The 15,199-nt window shown below is 41.9% G+C and overlaps 1 protein-coding gene across 1 annotated transcript in view; it reads left to right on the top strand.

The window, feature by feature from the left end:
- The window catches only part of MUSK (muscle associated receptor tyrosine kinase), a 57,267-nt gene extending 42,356 nt beyond the window's left edge, over positions 1 to 14,911 (top strand). Inside the window, exons 14-17 of the mRNA XM_051789260.1 lie at positions 1,097 to 1,286; positions 1,623 to 1,814; positions 8,161 to 8,309; positions 10,394 to 14,911. Coding sequence (XP_051645220.1) covers positions 1,097 to 1,286; positions 1,623 to 1,814; positions 8,161 to 8,309; positions 10,394 to 11,070 — 1,208 coding nt within the window. The 3' untranslated portion in view covers positions 11,071 to 14,911. The remainder of the gene's footprint in view (positions 1 to 1,096; positions 1,287 to 1,622; positions 1,815 to 8,160; positions 8,310 to 10,393) is intronic.
- Positions 14,912 to 15,199: the final 288 nt, after the last annotated feature.

The raw sequence follows: 15,199 nt of genomic DNA, 5'->3' as shown, positions 1-15,199 counted from the left end.
GCATTTTTGACCAGAAGGTATAATGTGCCCCTAAAGAGTGGAAAATGAAGACAGGCAAATTGAACACCTTACCTTAGATTATATAAATGCCAAAGGATGGAATAAAATTTCCTGTGGTATTCTGAAAAATGGATTTGCCACACTGTGTTTTGAAGGTAGGGTTTTGGGCTATTTTTCAAAGTTGTTTTATTTTGGGTGATTTTTTTTCAATAATATAAAAACCAATTTTAACTAAAAAAAAAAATTTTCAAAAGATGGAAACATCTTTTCTCTCCGATGTTGAAACTAAATGTTTCTGTTATTTCTTGTCCAAACAACAGAATAATTTTTGAAAAATATTTTGTCCGAGATTCACAGTTTCTGGATCTCAGTGCTTGGAAATAAGACAATTTTTCTTGCACAGAGAACAGGGGTTTCATGGACATAAGTGAACACAGGTAATTTTCAGTTTAGCTGGCCTTAAAAAGAAGAGTTTAAATTTCTTTCTGTTCTCAATCACTGCATATACAGAGTACCATTTTCTAGAATGTCTCAGAAAGTACTCAGCAGGTAGTTATGTGATTTTTTCCCCTAAGGATAAAGCCAAGTGTGTTTTCCATATTTGCCCCATAAAGACACTGAGATGTAAATTGTTAGAGGCAAGAGGATACTTCAGGAAAGTATCACTGTGTACTTACTTGGTCTTACACTCCTCCCTGCAGATTCCTTTTAGGACACATGATACATTGTGGTTCACATTGTAGACCATTGATCTTTCCCAGTGCAGACATAACTATATTTGAATACTGTTGAGGCCATCAAATGTGATCTCCCATCTGTAACTCTTGCAATCATTCCATACCAAAACTGTGTTCCCAGTTGAATGAGAACTGCGTCTTGCTCTTTACCAGATCCTGGATTTTCACATTTGGCAAGCACAAGTGTGTTTTGGTTCCTGTAAGCCAGGCTTCCATAGTATTGTTCTCTCATGCAGTCATTTGGATGTATCTGTAGTGTCAGTAATTCCCAGGACATCAGGTTGACTCCATAAATTCCTCTTAGAGAAAGCTCTGTAAACCAGCAGAGGTATAACCCTCTGATTTTGTTTGCGTTACAGCATTGTTGTCACTAGGAACAAGAAAACCAAATGGAGAGACTCTAAATCTTCCCCCTTCTCCTCCCTTTTCCCCTACGTACTCCATGACTGTCATCATCTCGATTATCTCCAGCTTTGCTCTGGTTGTGATCTTCGGCATTGTCACCCTGGTTTGCTGCCGTCACCGAAAGCAGTGGAAATCCAAAAAAAGGTAAAGCTTGAGAATTAATTCAATGCAAGAAATGATGCTTTGAAAGAGGGCTTGCCTGTTTCTGAGAGCAAAGTCCTGCAAATGCCTGGTAGGGGGGAGTAGCCCTCTCTTTGCCTGTGGCAGCCCATGCAAGTTCTGGCAAACTCCTGTGCCAGAGCTGAAGGTGGCCCCGTGACTGGGAACACAGCATGACACATTGCTGCAAGGCTCTTGCAGTAGCCCTGCTGTGCCTTCCTTTTCCATCCTGGAAGAAATAAGCCCAGGAGGAGAGGCAGCTAATTATGTTCTGGTTGAAGGCTGTGCAGACACTGACCGAAAACCACTCCCTTGTTTCAGAGAGTCTGAGACACCAACGCTCACCACTCTGCCCTCTGAACTACTTCTGGACCGGCTGCACCCCAACCCAATGTACCAGCGCATGCCCCTTCTCCTCAATCCAAAATTGCTTAGCCTGGAGTATCCCAGGAACAATATAGAATATGTGAGAGATATTGGGGAAGGAGCATTTGGGAGAGTCTTCCAAGCCAGGTAAGCAGTCTCTGTGTGAGTTCTCTTTATCTGGAGGTATCTCTGAAAAATTGGCACTGGAAATCACTCATTCATCCATTCTTTCACTCAAACCAAGATCAAATGCATGTGTACCAAATAGTACACTCAGGTTTGAATAATTGTTTCCATTGTCCTCTGCTACCTGTTGATATTTGTTGAACTTTTGTCACAAATTACTCTTTTGTTCTATTCTCTAGTAGATGTAATGCTTCACACACATACCAAAGTGTAATGTAAAAGTTTAGCTAAATTTATCATCATTGTTTTTGCCGAGTATTGCCTGTGACATGTGACCTATTGTGAAATTTTTGCATTTCCCAGTATTTGCAAGCTGTGTGTGGTGACCTCCATTGTAACACCAACACTGGACAGTAATTACCACAGAAGGCAATGTGTCATGCTACAGTTCAGTCCTAACCGAGTTTCACTTTGATTCAGTGACAAAGCCAAAACAACCCAAAAAATCCCCTAAAAAACAACCCAACCTAGGCCAATAGAGTTTTTTTTGTGTGTGTCTATGGTGTCCCAATCTTAAGGGGAAGGGCAGACCTAAGATTTGTAGATGCTTGTGGCTGAAAGGAACAACAAAAGTCAGAGGGGTCCACAAAAGCTTACAAATTTTTATGAGTTAATTACATACCTGGCATGGAAATTGGTATGTTATAGTCCCTAACCTTTTATATAAGCACACAGTAGAGGGTTTTGAATAAAGGGGTAGCGTGAAAAGGAAGTGAGATAAAGAGATATGGATTAAAGAGGGGAAGAGAGAAAGAAAGGAAGAAAGGAAGAAAGAGACATCACCAGCCCTGACTCCAGCATCATTTCAGCTGATGGGATGTTTAGGGTCTTAGGGTACATGCACACAGGATCTTTAGTGTTACCTTTTTATAGATAAGTTTTCCTGCCCTGTAGATAAATTTCTTACTTTTATGCAAATAAGTTAGCATGCACAGTCTGTTCTTCCAGAACTTCTTTCTTCTTCTTTCTTCTTCTTCTTTCTTCTGGAAACAGGTCAGAGAGCTTTAGGGGCCTTGGATGGTCTTGATCCCACACTACAGTCCATGTCTGCTTCTTGACCTCATTCCTATGCCTGTGCTGTATGGTGTTGTGCTTCTATCCAGGAGCCAGAACAAGGATGTTTGTCCCAGAAAAATGCTGTCCTAGCTCCATATGGCACCCTTCTCCAGCCACAACAGCTTGGTTGGCTCCATAGCCATCTGGCTATTGTTGTTTGAGACATATAAATTAATCCTCTTATCTTCTTGTCTTCTAAAGGGTCCGCTTTAATTATTCACTTTTCATTTTTGGAAGTTGCAGCCATTGTTACCTGTTTTAAATTTGAAGCATTAGTTGAAATTCCAGTTCTGTTAAGTCTCATGGGAGGTGAGATCGTGTACTTCTTGAAATGTGAAAAATCTTTAACTGACAAACCTAAAGATGAACCCAATCCTTCCTAGACTAAGGTGGATGGAAGGTGTCTTGACAGTCTTGACAGAATCCATAATTTCTTCAGGACAATCTTTGGACTGGTTTCCTCATGACGTCTCATCTCCAAATTCCTACAAGCAAGTGTAGAGACTGTCTAATTTCATGCTTACTCAGGACAGTCCTTTACAGTTAACAAGTAGGGGATGTGGCTGATTTTGTAGCTGTATTTGGAGTAGTCTACGATGACCTCAAAAAAACCCAGGGAAATATCGGAATCCCACCATGGGTCAAGATGTGCCTGGTGAAACTGCTTCTGTTGACTTCAAAGACAAAGGCCTCTTCTTGCAAAAAGCAATCATAATGCAGATATTTTTAATGTTTATAGTTATGCTGTTAGAGTATCTTCTAGGAAATGAGCTATGCTCAGGTTAAATGTGTTGCAGCTGGGAAAAAGTTTCAATAGCTGTGATGGATTTATTTTTCTAATGAAGGGGTAAATTATTTCTAATGGAAGAAATGCAAGCATACTTTTGTTTAATACAGAGTGAGCTAAAAATAACAAAGTTCAAAGGGCATGCAGTGGGAAAGTCACAGATGCTTAGCCTGTGATTGATTGTTAGCCTGGATGGCTGAATGCATCTGAGTTTGAAACAAGAACAAAACTGTAGAAACTACACAACAGCTGTGGGGCACTGCACACCAGCTGGTGCAGGGGCACAGGGCAGCTCTTGTTCCAGCCTCAGCACAGTGCTTGGGGTGCCTTGCGATGCACCACCTTCCTGTTCATGTGGCAGGAGTCTTCATCATGCTGTGATGTGCAAGCAGGGCAGACGGTCTTCCTGCCAAGCGCCACTTTGGACCTGCACTGGGAGCTTTAATGTGATACAAGCACTGCTCAGACTGAGCTGGAAATGACTCTCGTGGACATCAAGCAGGACCTCTCAAAGGGCATTCAAATGTTGCTAAAGTGCTGGGTTAAGCAAATGCTAAAGTAGTGTAGGAACCTTTTATGTGGATTTTATCCACCCCAGAGCTGCAATTTCTTTTAATTAAACCTTTTTGTTATTGATGGTGGAAACTGACAGGAAAAGAGATGGGGTGAAAAATAAAGCATCAGATGTTATCCAGCATTTGCCAAGTGGAGAGTACCATACCCTGAGAAACATTTGCCCTCTGTGGCTCAAGAAAGGAGCCACAGAAATATTGCTTCTCAGGAAATTCCTTATTTTTATTAATATTTCTATCAAAAGTTTTTCCATGGCCTTATGATTACTTATAATTATTTTAATTCCTTATAATAAGCCATTGGTATTTCTGTGCATCTCTGATGAATCAGTGCAGACTGCTGATCCAGTAGCACAAGCTGCGTATCCTTACAGGTTACTGAAGCTATCACAACTCAAACTGTTGCCTTCCCATCTCAGAAGGATAAAATGTACTTTCCTACGTGTGTTAAATGGTCATCTCGAGCTAAGTTTAGCAATACTCTTACTTCTCCTGCTCTCATGTTTCTCCCTCTCCTGTAAACACAGCTCTGCACACAGTGCCAGCAATGCCTTTGCCAGTTGGCTTGCTGTGAGTTCTGATTCAGTGTTTACTCACTCCTGGGTCAAGCAACATGTTAGGACAGGAAGTGTCTGGCTATCATTTACTAGCTTCTCCTGAAAGGCTGCTGTCTTCACCAGGAACGGCTTTACACTGGAAAGGATGAGGAAGTAACCATGCTTAAAAAAAAAATTAAGGACTCAGCTCAGGTCAGTTCCAACTGGGTCCTGGACTCTGCATCTGGGAGGACCACACTGGCTGCATAAGCCACCAGAGCACCAGATTTACACAGTTCAGTGCAGACCAGCATGCAAGTTTTCTGCCAGAGCTGGAGCTGTATTGTCCAGGCTAACACCACAGGCCAGGATTGCCTAAAAGCCTGGATGCTGAGCTAGTAGGCTAGTAGATGTCCACTGCAAAGTTATAGCTCGTTGTTCCTGCAAGAGACAAAGCAGGTCTCTAAGGTTGGATTTTCTTGGCAGACGTCTCCTGGTGTTCTCTCCATCTGTAAAGGGTGTTTCTTTGACCTGATGTCTCAAATACAGCTGAAAAACAGTGGGGATGTTAATTTAAAAAAAAACAACAAAACAAAACACCAGAAAAACCATCAAAACAAACAAAAAAACCCCCTTACAAAAACCCAACCAATGAACCAACCAAAAACCCCAAGAAAACAACATTGATAAAAACAAATAAAAAACTCCTTCAAACCCAACAACAAAAACAAACCCCAATAAAACAACATCGATAAAAACAAATAAAAAACTCCTCCAAACCCAACAACAACAACAAACCCCAATCAAACAAAAAAACCAACCGAAAAACAGAAAAAAAGAATGACAAAATGAGCCCCTGCCAGTTCAGAGCACTCTCCTTTCCACATACAAATTTAACCAAAGGATAGGGAAAAGGTGGGTCTCCACCAGACTCAGTAGATGTTAATTGTATCATTTAATGATCTAACAGAAGTTACCCAGCTGTGCTGCCAAGGAAGATGTGGACAGGAGTCAATCTCAAATTCAGGTTCAAACTACTCATTTCTTTTCATGCTCTGGAAAGAAAACCTGACTTGGAACTTAAGTCAGGCACCCTCTGTAGGTAGGCTCAGGGTGAAATTCCTAACTGCACCACTGGTTAGTTCTTTGAATGGTAGGTACCTAAAAACCAAATGCTGCCACTGGTGCATAAATCCATTGATGGTGAAGCAGTCAAGGAATGTCCACAAACAGTGGACATTCCTCCTCAGAATTTAACTGCAAGAAAGGAAACCCAAGATAATTTCTTTGGTTGCTTCCCTAGTTCTAGAAGAAAATGAACCTATTTTTTTCTCTAGAGGAGAATTTACCTATTTTTTAGAAAACACTTCACTTTCTGGACCTCCACCTGAATTCTCCTGGTGCAGAGGCAGCAGCTTCCCATTGCTCTCCTGCAGATGTGTCCCAGCTGTTTGTGCAAAGACTGACTTTTGGGCACCAAATGGGCCAACTTTGATAGTGGTCTGCCAAGAGTTCAGACAGTTCCTGTGTCTGCCAGATCAGCGTGAGTTTCCCAGGTCTGCTAAGAACTGGGCTGAATTAGCATGAGATACCAAGGGTGAAATTTTTTGCTGTTGCCTGAAGGCCAAATAAAAGACTTTGTGCAGCTTAATCTCACTTAGTTATATTTAGGTTAGTTTACACTACAGGATTCAGTGAAGCTGGTTGGGTGTACATAAGCCTGGAGCGAGTTTCTCTGTTCAAAGCTTGCAAGACCAAACTGTGCCTGCCCCTGCTTTGGCACTGCACTGGGTCTGCTAGTCAGTGATGGGTGGTAATCTATGAGACTGTTTGGAAGAGATGAAAGCCCTCCTATTTTTACTGGACACTGCTGCCACCATGGGAAAAAAAAGGAAGACATTTTGCCACAATGGAGGCAGTAGCAGACAAGTGTGGAGTCTGATCCTCTGCTCTGGCATGCCAGACCTCCTTGCCTGAGTTTTTCAGCTGTGATCAGCCACCTGTGAGATTCCTTTCTGAAGGGCCCCCTGCCATCCACTGACATTTGACATTTCCAGCATCCAAGTACAACTGTTGCAACTGCCATATGTATGAAGTAAATGACAATGAAACTGGAAGTTTGCTTTGGAAATTGGAGTCTCCTCTTGGTGCTACTGAGCAGTAAAATGACCTGGCATTTGAGCAATGGGAGGGAAGTCGGGCTGGTGTAGTAACATGACACATAAATGGACATTATTTTCCATGGGCTCTTGCTGGCTACCAGTAAGGAATGTGTTTTATCTTCAGGGCCCCTGGGAAGAGTTTGCGTGGGCAACAAAATGTGCATTTGATGTTCGATTCATGTTTGAAAAGTAGAAAGTTACTCTTCTTTGGCAACAGCTACACCTAAATCTTTGGCAAGCCCATCTAACTAATCTTGAGGGTACAGTGACTTGTGGGTAAGAAAACAAGACTATGATTGCTCTAAGTCAGGAAGCTCTGTTTCCTGTGAATTTGTGTCTATAAGCTCTAGCTGAAGATTCACCAGTATCACACCATGTGTGTATTTGCACATTACCTTGTTCTTCAGACAGGGCACAGATATGCTTTGTCCCTTCTGTCCTGTCACACATTTCCACAAAACTTGCAGGAGTATAACTATTTTCTATAGACCTCAGCTACACCACATTAAGTTCAGCTGAAATTAGCTAATGGGTTTATAACTTGTTGAATTACAGGGACAGATATCACACACACACACACACACACACTAGTGACAAAAGGCTGTTTTCCTTGCAAAACCAGGGGGACATACTTACTGTAATTGTTACTTTCACTTTAATAGTAGGTGGATGTACCAAAGTCACCACTGTGCCAGGTAGGAGAAAGGAGACTATTTCATCAATTTTATATAAAATAGGTTTATTTTTAACTCTGGTAAGTTCAGTCATTACACCCCAAAAGTGAATTGTCTGGACTGAAGAGTCCATCCTGTCCTCTATAAACTTTAGGGTGTGACCTCCAACCTAGGGAGAGGTTGTTGCTTAACAGTGTGTTACTTATTTATGTCTTTACCAGTCACAGTAATGAGTCTGTAAGCAGAAATAATAGTAATCAAAAAAAGTTAAACTGGATTTAGTCCCCTTTGAACTAAATGATATGTCTCTCTAATATGCAATGCAGACACGCCCAAATGGTGAGGATAGTATTTAATATTCCTTTAGTTGGTGCTGGGGCCTTCCCCCTTATTTTTAAAAATTCTTTTCTTTTCTTTTTTTTTTTTTCTGTCAGTGCATCCTTTTGCATCAGAAACAGAACCTGCATTTAGAGTGTATGCATTCACCACTGATGCTTTCCTCTTTTTCATCTCCTTGCAGGGCCCCAGGGTTGCTGCCCTATGAGCCTTTCACAATGGTGGCAGTAAAAATGCTGAAGGAGGAAGCATCTGCAGACATGCAGGCCGACTTTCAGAGGGAAGCAGCTCTCATGGCAGAGTTTGACAATCCAAATATTGTCAAGCTTTTAGGTATCTCAGTGAGGCACCCATGTACAGGGTGCCACCTTCTGCAAATCTGCTGTGGGGCTATTGGTGGTGCAAGTGACTGGAGCTAAATGCAAGTGGTAGTGCAGGAGAAAATTCCTCCTGCAAAGACCTGACGTTTTCTATGTGCCATTGTATGCTCTGCTAAATTGTCCACCAAAATGAGGCTCAAAATGTGGATCTGATGCTGCTATCTTAACAGGATGGTGCATCACATTAAACTCTCCTCATGCTGCATTTAGTATTCTGTTGGTGATCTTGCTGCTTAGCTCTGCTTCCACTTCAATAACATTGACATAGATGTCTTACAGTGAAGACATGAACTTCCTGGAACTGTGATTTATTTTGTGGGTACTTAAAAAACACAGGCACCAGTCTTGTTAGCTTTATGGGTCCCATACTATTGTGATGTCTGAACATTCACCACCATTAAAAAAACAGAATTAAACAAATGAACAAAAAAAGCCAACCACAAAAATGGTCCTTTCCCCTTCCCCTTTTCCTTCCCCTTCCCTTTCCCTTCTCATCTGAAAGGAACCTTGCTTTATTGTTTTCTTTTAGAAAGTCTTGATGTTGCAGCTTGGCAAATATGGCATTCTTCTGTGAAGAAAACTGTGGACCAAATTTTCTTTCAGTAAATTGCCATTTTTGTTGGAAGTAGATGCTACTGGCCACCTTCACCTGGCAATCCTGCTCTAAGTTGTTGTATGCAGATCTCATACCTGTGAGCAAGTAGCTGAGATCTTAATTTATTTCAGTAATTTTGAATTAGATTTGAAATAGATAAACCACAGTTTTGGGAAATCTGGGTTGATACAGGTAGTTGGGCTACAGAAAAAAAAAGTCAGGAAATGCCTCAAACTCAAATAAACTTTGTGTTTATTGTCAACACGTTTTAGGTCAAGAAAGGGCAAAGGTACAGGAACAAACTTGTGTCACATTATGGGGCTGTGGAGAAAACAGCCACATTGTTGAAGGCCGCTTAGATGGTAAATCTCTCACATACACTTCTCACGCTTGTCAGATCCTGATTTCATCGCATTGGGAATAGATATCTATTTATCTTCAAAGATATAAATGTTATGCTATCAGCCAGAATTTCTGATTTCAAAGTAAGTTGAATAACCAGTTGCTAAGTGATGGCCTTAAGAAAGCAAAACACATACATTTTAAATGTTGGCTTTTGCTCATTGGCAATTTAATGAGAAGCACACAAATATTTTTACCATATCACTGTATTCTCAGTAACGCTGATGGAAGTGTGGTCTTCTACTGAAACTGGCCTACCAATAAAGCTCATGTAAAACCAAGCATGTGCCCTTCAGTGGGACTAGGTTCTGCATCTATCAGATACGAAAAAAGACTCCTTTCTGATGTCTGCTTTTTCTTTGTCTTTCTTTAATTTTTGAGTCTCTTTCATGCCAAAAGTAATTTCTGCAACTGACATTTTTTCCATGAGCTATTTAAAAAAAAGAGAAAAATCCAGAAGAGATTGTAGTGGAAGTTTCTTTGCATTTCACTGAATCCTTGAACATGCCTCTTGTGATTACTTTTGAAGTCTTTCTGCATATGTATTGCATCTATGTGTTAGTATTAGTACTAATTATAATAATTAGTACAATAATGACAACAAATAAAGGAATTAAAAAATAACATGATTAAAACTATAAAGGTTACTTCTTGAAAATATGCCCTTTCAGTTGCACCTGGGAAGAGGAAATATTTCTGTTAATGCTAACTTAAGCACGATCTGGCTCTTAATTAAACATAGCTCCAAAAGTGTATATTTTTCCTGGGATGTCCAGACAAATCAGTCAAGTGCATGATTGGTTAACATTTCCCACAGAGTTCAGCATTAGACCCCTTGTGAAGGAGATTCAAAGAGAGAGCATGCATGATGGATGCACGCAGACTTGATGGTATTTGCATGGTTGCCTTTTTTTCCTGGCTCTTCATGCACTGTTGAAAGTCTCCCTTTCGTGTAAGCATTTTTGGACCTTTTGGGTTTTGCACAGCGAAACTCTCTTTGCTACCCAAGTGACCTGTGTGGTGTATCTATCCTCTTCCAGGTGTGTGTGCTGTTGGGAAACCGATGTGCCTGCTGTTCGAGTACATGGCCTATGGGGATCTAAATGAGTACCTGCGTGACCGCTCGCCCCGCAACCTCTGCAGCCTGGTACACAGCAGTCTGGACACAAGGATTCGCCTCCCTAACCCCTTGGCACTGTGCTGCACCAGCCAGCTCTGCATTGCCAAGCAGGTTGCTGCTGGCATGGCATACCTCTCTGAGCGCAAATTTGTGCACCGAGATTTGGCCACCAGGAACTGTCTGGTGGGGGAGAACATGGTGGTCAAAATTGCCGATTTTGGTCTTTCAAGGAACATGTATTCAGCTGACTATTACAAAGCAAACGAGAATGACGCCATCCCCATCCGCTGGATGCCCCCCGAGTCCATTTTCTACAACCGCTACACCACAGAGTCTGATGTGTGGGCCTATGGAGTGGTGCTGTGGGAGATCTTCTCCTATGGCATGCAGCCCTACTATGGGATGGCCCATGAAGAGGTCATCTACTATGTGAGGGATGGGAATGTCCTCTCCTGCCCAGACAATTGTCCCCTGGAGCTCTACAACCTGATGCGTCTCTGCTGGAGCAAGCTGCCTGCCGACCGGCCGAGCTTTGCTAGCATCCACCGCATCTTGGAGCGCATGTACGAGAGGGCTGTGGCCAACATGTCGGTCTGAGGGGTGTGTTTGCTTGCACTTTCTTCCTTGTCTCCTGTGTCAAACTATCCAGAGTGACTTGGACCAGCCCATGAGCTCCTGAGTGATGGTGGCTTCACACAAATCCCACTTCAGGGGAAAAGAAACAGCTCGTTCCTCTACCAAGCAAGAGGTGAACTGCTTCCCCTTAGGCACCTCCCTGGGTGGGACTGTCCAAAACAACAGGGCTGACCTCTGGCCACCAAGCCAAGACTCCTTACGTTGGTGAAGGTGTACCTATATTAAGCATTTCCAGGAGCACAGAGTTCCCCAGGAAAGCCAACCAATGTTTCAATGGTGACACTTCCCTTCCTAGTGGGTCTGTCCATGTCTTTCTGCATTTATGCTCTGGGCTTTTGCCTTTTTCTTCCCTTCCTCATATGTTTTCAAGTATGGTTTAAAAAAAGATTGCAGAATTCAATCTTATTTTGGGGATATGTTTATTATTTTATTTTTGCATACTGTTTACTATTTTGTTTTTGCATACTTATCCTTTTCCAGAAAAAGGACGTTTCTGAAGCCATAGACCCCTTTCTTCTTCCTTTTAGCTTTCACCTTCTCGCATGACAATAGCACTCATAGAGCCAAAACAGGAGCCTGCAGAACCACTGGCAGCCACCTGCATCTCATATTACACAGATGGGCAAACTCCTGTCAAGCATAAATCCTTCCATTTTCAAAAGTGGGAATCCGCAGTGAGGTTCATTTAATCTTTGTTAAGGTCTCACCCAAAAGCTTTCCTTAAGCATTACATCCCATCTTTCTTGCCTTCCTCTGCAACAACGAGGCCATTTGATGCTAAGGGAGAAATTCATCCCAAAGACCTGGTCCTGCACCTCATATGTGTCTGATGTGTATTTGTTTGCCTCTACAGGCAGTATGGTCCTCAATGTGCAAAAAGCATGGAGCAATGCAGGCCCTCTTGCAGAAATGTGGCAGATTATGTAGTTTCTCTCCTTTTCCTTTTCAATCTTTGCCTTCTATTTGTGGTTTTCCTTTCCTGACAGCAGCACCTAAGTCCCACTACAGTGTTTGCTGGACACCCTTCCTGTGCTACAGCTTAGAGACACAGAAATAAGGAAGGTGGACATCTGTCATTAATGGTCTTCAGAGACAACCAGCCAGTTAGGAGAAGATGGAAAAAATGGGAGTTCACACTCCACCCAAGAAGTTTTGCAGACTGTTCATCTGCAGGGCAAAGATGAGACTGACTCAGTTATACATAGTCTGCAGCCAACCTCCAAATGCCAAATGTTGTTTCTTTGCTAAAAGTTCTTCAAATTGTAATTCATACTTTAGTGCCAGAGAAAATTGTATTCCTCTGAGTACAGGTTTTACCCTTTAGCTCCTTGAGGAGTGAAGAGCAGTTGTCCCAGAGTCTCATTGCTGATACAAAATAAAGCCCAAGGCAGGGATGTGCATTATGACTGCAGAGCAGGAGCACCATTGAATAAGAGTTTAGTGTGGCTTCTGTAACGGTGACATGCTGTTTGAGTCTATCCAAAAAGCAGTGCAGAGCAGCCATCTCTGGGATTACCCACAGTTAGCCTTGGTTTCTGAAAGGTGAGCTTAAAAATCTTTGCTAACTATTATTAGCAACAAAACTGGAAAGAATGTAGCCTCCTCTACTGCTCTCCTGGTTGTTTCCTTCTTTTTTACCCCTTCTAAATAACCATATTCGTGCTGGTTGTGGCCACAAGAGCATAAGTTTAATATTTTCAGACCACTGGTGTCAATTTCACTCAGAGCAAAGACCTTGCAAATACCCAAGACAGTGGGAAGAAAGAGGACGTTTGGGCTGCAAAATACTGATGTGCTAAAAGAGCCTGGATGTTTGCACAGTGAACAGAAAATGACCAGTGCTGTCTTACTCATTTAGCAGTCCTACCATCATGCTACTGTGACAAAACAGTTTACTGAGGTTTGGATGGTAAAAACAAATAATCTCGAAGACACCTAAGCCCTAGGTTTAAATAAAATAGTACTGGAGTTCATTATGTAGCTCCTGTTGTCACAGTATGACCACCTCACAGTGCTCAGCATTAAATTCTGTTAGGCTGTATTAGCTACCTTTCTGTCCTCCCCATTCCGAGGAGGAAGGAGTGAGGAGGCAGGTCTGGAGGGATGGGGGCTGAGTGGCATCCCCAGCTGAGTGGGGGTGCCTGCAGCATCTGCCAAGCTGAGACCTAGTTTGCAGCCCAGCATCTGCTCCATCTCTGTAAGGAAGGGTGCACATTAGAGATCCTTTCAGTGCTTGAGATGAGCAGACATTCAGTCACTCTCTTCAGAGAGGGCAGGGTCAGATCTTGTGTGTGGATCATGGTGTGAGTCCAGGTACCTAGGACCTTCTCCTGATCTGGAACGATTCTTGCACTAAGCAAAGGGCATGGTAACAGGTTGCAAAACCTGCACCACGTGCTAATGTATACAAACACAGCCTTCTGCAGCATGTAGGACAGCCTGCCTTTCTGCCTTCTACAATCTCAGTGCTGACTTCAATCATTCACTCTGTTTCTCCCAGTGAGAGGACTTTGAAACCATAATCACAGTTGTCTTCTTGTTAGATTCTGTAATGTCACATGCTTGGAAGTTTCCCTCACCTTCTTTGTAAAAAAAGGACTCACACAAATGTGGAAGGATAGTCCTTTTCATCATATTTTCCTAAGCCCAAACCCTTATCACAGTGATCCCATATTCAGAACAATAGTGGAAAATTTGGTTTTCCTCATCCAGCATTCCAGCCTTTGCATTATAAGCAGGCACAGAAGTGTGTGATAGTCAGTGACTGCAGGTCAGGATGAAAAATGCTCCCTGCATTGCAAGAGGAAAGAGATTAAGACAGTCTGAGAGGCTCTCAGCAACATGCTCTCCAAGAATGGTAACTGTTTCTGCGTGCCAATCCAGCAGGAGGTTTAGCACCTAAACGGTGGTGTCCTTTGAGGATTAAATGATGGGCAGAACTTCTGCTGCCTTGGCATGTAGCTGGATTTTACTGTTTCCTCCTGCTGTACATTTTTTAGCTTGCTAAAAGCTGGAGGTTGAACTGCTTTCATGATATGCCCTCTTTCACAAATATTTTTTCTTCTCCTTTTGTTTAAGATTTCTCCTGTCTTCATTGTGTGTTATACAGTGGGCTACTCTGGATTCTTCCAGACTTTCTGTACCACTATCACATAACACAAATAATTTTGAATGAGAGTAAACAAAGGGATTAGGGGAGAGTAGAAGAGAAAGGAAAATCTGTTACTCAAACAGTTGTTTGGAAGTAAAAATATTTTGCTTCTATAATTTAGATTTATAATTCATGCAGATAAAGAGAATGAACCAAATATGGACATTTTTGTGTTAATTCTTAAACATGCTTGTGCTGCAGCGTAGAGCACTTTTCTACATCTAGCCCTGCCAGGACTGGCCCAAAAAAATATGAAATGCTTCATGAATTTGCATGTTACTCTTGTTCAAGGGCCATGCCAATATACTAATTTAAAATGAACGTTTTTGGTGCTTCGGTTCCCATTCTCACTGATGCCAGAGGGAGCCTTGCAGTCAGTGGCACTTGATGAGAACCCCGAGAAGAAGAGGATTTGCAGCCCATTTGAGGTACCCATTCCCTCTGCAAGTGTGTTTGCAACACATACACATACACATATACAGCTTGTCTCATTTCCCCAAGGGTACATACTAGTTACTATTCTGTAATTGTATGTTATACATTTTATGAATAATTGCTTTGAAAGACGTCCCCAGCAGAGATGAACATTTCTCATCTCAACTTGTGTAACTCATGTGTGCAATATTTTATAAAATAAAGAGGTATCAAAAAGGATAATACTAATTCTGTTCTCTCTGTTCTCTACCTCCTTCAGCATGGTTTTGTTTTGCTTTGTTTTGTTTTCTGAAAATGGATGCATTTAATTTTATTAAAATATCCTTGTTATAGCTTTAATATCACAGTGATTATACTTCAGACACTTGCAGTAATAAGTCAACTTCTGTGTGCTCAAAGGCATGTTGTTTCAATGGGTTAAACTGTGTGCTGTAGGAACACATTAAGAGACTTCACATTCTGAGAAGCCTGATGAAGGGAGAAAGGGAAAGGAGGACGTTTTTA

This window comes from Manacus candei, unplaced genomic scaffold (assembly GCF_025592945.1).
Source record: "Manacus candei isolate 608988 ecotype Guabito, Panama unplaced genomic scaffold, ASM2559294v1 h1tg000027l, whole genome shotgun sequence".
NCBI lineage: Eukaryota > Metazoa > Chordata > Aves > Passeriformes > Pipridae > Manacus > Manacus candei.
This window is presented reverse-complemented; position numbering and strand designations above follow the sequence as displayed.